At 38.6% G+C, this 3,885-nt stretch overlaps 1 protein-coding gene across 3 annotated transcripts in view; it reads right to left on the bottom strand.

Annotated features, from left to right (window-relative positions):
• LOC115245052 (eukaryotic translation initiation factor 4 gamma 3-like) overlaps nucleotides 1–3,885 on the bottom strand; it is a 42,806-nt gene that overhangs the window by 17,597 nt on the left and 21,324 nt on the right. For 2 of the 3 annotated variants that reach the window (XM_029823130.1, XM_029823129.1), the window contains exons 2-6: nucleotides 1,649–2,001; nucleotides 1,278–1,541; nucleotides 987–1,116; nucleotides 717–908; nucleotides 280–473 (exon numbers count right to left, since the gene is read on the bottom strand). In XM_029823130.1, the coding sequence (XP_029678990.1) occupies nucleotides 280–473; nucleotides 717–908; nucleotides 987–1,116; nucleotides 1,278–1,541; nucleotides 1,649–2,001 (1,133 nt within the window). Of the gene's footprint in view, nucleotides 1–279; nucleotides 501–716; nucleotides 909–986; nucleotides 1,117–1,277; nucleotides 1,542–1,648; nucleotides 2,002–3,885 lie in introns of all 3 variants that reach the window. The other variant, XM_029823128.1, reaches the window with a different exon arrangement.

The following is a 3,885-nucleotide window of genomic DNA, read 5'->3' as shown; positions in this document are numbered from 1 at the left end:
ATATATATATATATATATATATATATATATTAAATGTATTTGAAAAATATCTGATTGTTTTCATTTATTCAAGTATAAAAATTTCAAACAATTCGCTAGAAGACATGGCTCGTGTGGGTACACAGATACAAATACAAACAATTGACTATGAGAGTTAAGCTTTAAATGTACGAGAATAAAGTACGTTGCGTTATACGATTAGCTATTTACAGAACATAGGCACCATTGTGTGCTAAACTCTCTTAGCCAATTGTCAATATATATTTCGACGCAACTCACCTGTGGTTGTGGCGTCTCACGATTACTGGATTCACCACTCTGCGTAGTTTCGTTATCCTTATAAATTTCGTCGCTTATATTTTTGCCCGTTATTGGATTTACTATGTCCAAAATGGCGTTCTGTCCTCTAGGTTTCCGAGACCTGGTGGCACTGTTAGCATTTGTCGCACCACCATTATGTCCCGCGTACACGTCTAAAGAATTAAAGTTAGAATTCCAACCTGGATTATGAAAACATTGCCCGAAAAAAAAAGAAAAAAAAAATTAGGTCCGTCAGATTAAACACACATGTATGATATAAAAACATATAATAATGTAATAATAAAAACATAATATATCTACTCTCTTTAAAATATTCTATAATTATGATTCAAAATAAGATATACGAGTAATAACAAGTTCATCTGTATTAAATTATTTATTTGAGAGCAACATACCAGCTTGCGTGAGAGGTATACCCATTGTAGGCAGAGGTTGGGCTGGTTGAGTAGGTTGCTGAAGTGTACCCTGTGGTACGACTGGAGCACCTTGAGCACTGGCAAGTGGATTTGCAACATGTTGTGCTCCACCACTGACTGCACTTGTACTCGGCCTACCCAAATTCATTGTATTTGACGTTGCGTAATAATCTGCCAAAAAACATGACCATTTAACATAGTTGAAATTGTATCGATTTGGCGCGTAACATGAATCGTAATATAACTCACAGCCATGCTGAGGGGCGGCCGCATAATGTCCAAACATAGGGGCTGGTTGCGTTATGATTTGAGGTGAAAACGACGGATGATAAAACGACGGATTTTGATGTGGCTGATGCCTTTGTGGTGGACCAGAAAACTGAAAATGTAAAAGAAGAACTTTGCATTACATTTCTCATATTCAACTATAAATATGTATTTAAAAAAGAGAAAAAAAGATATTTTGTGTACAATATAAGAAACGTATGATAATAATAATAAATATATATATATCAAAATATAGGGTATACGTTTTAGTACCTGATGAATCTGATGTATTTGATTATTCATGGGATACACCGATTGTTGGTGAGGTCCTGTATGAAGCCCGTGGACTTGACTCTGACTTATATACATCGTACCAGCCTGCACCGGTAAACCATGATGCGGATATAACGCAGGCGGTTGCCCTCCGCCTCCACCTACCCCAGTCATCCCGACTACTGGTGTTCCGCTAGCACTCTGGCCACCTCTATGATTAATACCACGCGGTTGTTGCGGCCTTGGACCCGTTTGATAATAGCCCTATAATACATGAGAAGTGGTAAAAACCGGTTTTGCGCAATTTTCATTTTTTAAAAAAGTCTCCTTCTTCCATAAGATTATTTATGTATAAACGACGATGTACATACCTGAGACGCCGCCCTATTCTGCGCCGGCACGTAAACTTGTTGTAAAGACGCCGGTTGCGTCTGTAAGTGGGCCTGCTTTCCCATTTCCTGAGGTGACGGTGTATGGACAGGCGGTGTCGTGGTAGGCGCCGGACCTTGCGGCGGTTGCGATTGCACTCCCGGTGTCGGTGCTTGCGAAGGTGCTTGCCCTCCGGCGGGACCTCCTGACGGTATACCCGCTGCGGATTGTCCTATCGTCTGTATACCGCCCAGCGGCGGCGGCCCTCTACCCGTGGGTACTCCTACATTACTCGCTGCACTTCCACCCACCTGGCCCCCTGGTTGGGCGCTGTAATTTCCATGAAACTCCGATCCTGAAACGAGATTTACAACTTGATCAATGTACGTTCTATAACAATCGCACCCAATCCACGATTTCTCGTTATCTCAAAATGTCGTGCAGAATTGTTTTACATTCTTTTACAGCATAATAAATAAGAGCGTAAGATAGCAACACGCAAGGTCAATGTCACATGTGTGATACGATATAAAACTCTATGCATTCTGCAGATTTTCATAGTTGACTGTAACTGTTTTTATATAACATAGCTTTTACGTTAACTTTTATGTATTTCTATATAAATATCTAATCATATATATAAAGGGATTGCATCGTTTGATCCTTAATATATACAAGATACTGTGCGATGAATACGATAAATAAATTTGTAAAGCAAAGAATACAAGAAGGTAATATAATGCAAGATATTCGACAATTTTTTCACATTAATTTTCCCCATTTAAATATTTATCTTTTATTAGGCAACAATATGATTCAAAAATAGCTGTGACCATTTACACAAGATGCATACACTGGAAACTGAAATGAATCATATCGTGTTTAGATTGATTAATCTTGCTGCAGCAGGTATATTGCGCTAGACATGTTATCACCTTAGGTTATTCTGATAAGAATTAACATTGGATTTCCATTTGTAAAGCTATTAATAGATCACAGTCGCTTGACAGCTCCCTTTTCCGCGTCGGCACGTACTGCCTCTCCCCCTCCTGCTCTTCTCGCTGGAGGGAAGACGTGGAACATCAGAGAAAAGTGCCGACTGAACGAACTCGGCCTGGCACTATTGTCACCGATGTGTTAAAATCCATGTACTTATTAACGTTGCATTTAGCGATCTAATGTCAGGAGATACGTTGTACGATTTAATATCCAAGAATTTATAATGATTTATTACACACATATATATATATCATCGGGAATATAATTTTTATAAAAAAATTATTTATTTTATCTGAAGTCAGTTTACATGGAGATTCGGAGAAAATCTTGCAAACATCTATAAAACTATAATAATATATATAGATAATTATTTTTTGCCGTTCGCTGTATGATGTAATTAAATGATTTAATATGGCTGTATATATAATCGAAGCTTACGCTATCTTTCGATATTTTATTATCAATTGATAAGTTTAGTCTATGTGTACACGATATATATATATATATATATTTCAAATTCATTGGATGAAGAGAGAAAGAGAGTTTGATTTATTCCATCTCTTGAAGTATATAAGACTCGTTTAGTTATATAGTAATTATTAAGAGTTGGTTATAAAAAGAACATAAAAATACCTATATAAAAAAAATAAGAAAATTAAAATAGTTTGTGATTTCAAACTCTCTTACTTAAGAAATAAAGAGAGATAAGAAACAAAGGCGAAGTGCTTAATGAAAAGTATACTTGTGCGGACTAATGAGAAACACAGCGACGACACTAATCGCACGAACTCTTACACAGCATATAGATAAGTTATCTATAAGCGCTCGTATTCCCGAAACATATATCTCATTCGGATCTCGATAACGTTCTCTCGCGGCCACTCGCCATCCCGTCCCGATTTCTTCGCCGTACCAATTACATAGCAATGACTCGCTACCGCCTACGACAACGTTGACGTCGACGTTTTCCACACGTCCAGATATTACCACGCGCCGAGCATATCGTTATCGCGTCCCCGATATTCGCGTTACTTCCGGATTTGCAGCGCAAATTCCGTTATTCGAGACACACGGACATGCCCTCGTCGTCCCTTCGCGTTGAACCAACGAGCCGATCGAGGGAACAATGAATGAGAATGTACGGACTACACGGTGGTTACACGCGTGTCCCGCTCGAGTCGGTGAAAAATATGGGATCGTTGGTCGCGTCCGCGCGCCTGCTCACCGTTTTTTTTTTTTT

This window comes from Formica exsecta, unplaced genomic scaffold (genome assembly GCF_003651465.1).
Source record: "Formica exsecta isolate Colony F162 unplaced genomic scaffold, ASM365146v1 scaffold90, whole genome shotgun sequence".
Lineage (NCBI taxonomy): Eukaryota > Metazoa > Arthropoda > Insecta > Hymenoptera > Formicidae > Formica > Formica exsecta.
The sequence above is the reverse complement of the archived record's forward strand: the minus strand, read 5'-3'. Positions and strand labels throughout refer to the sequence as shown.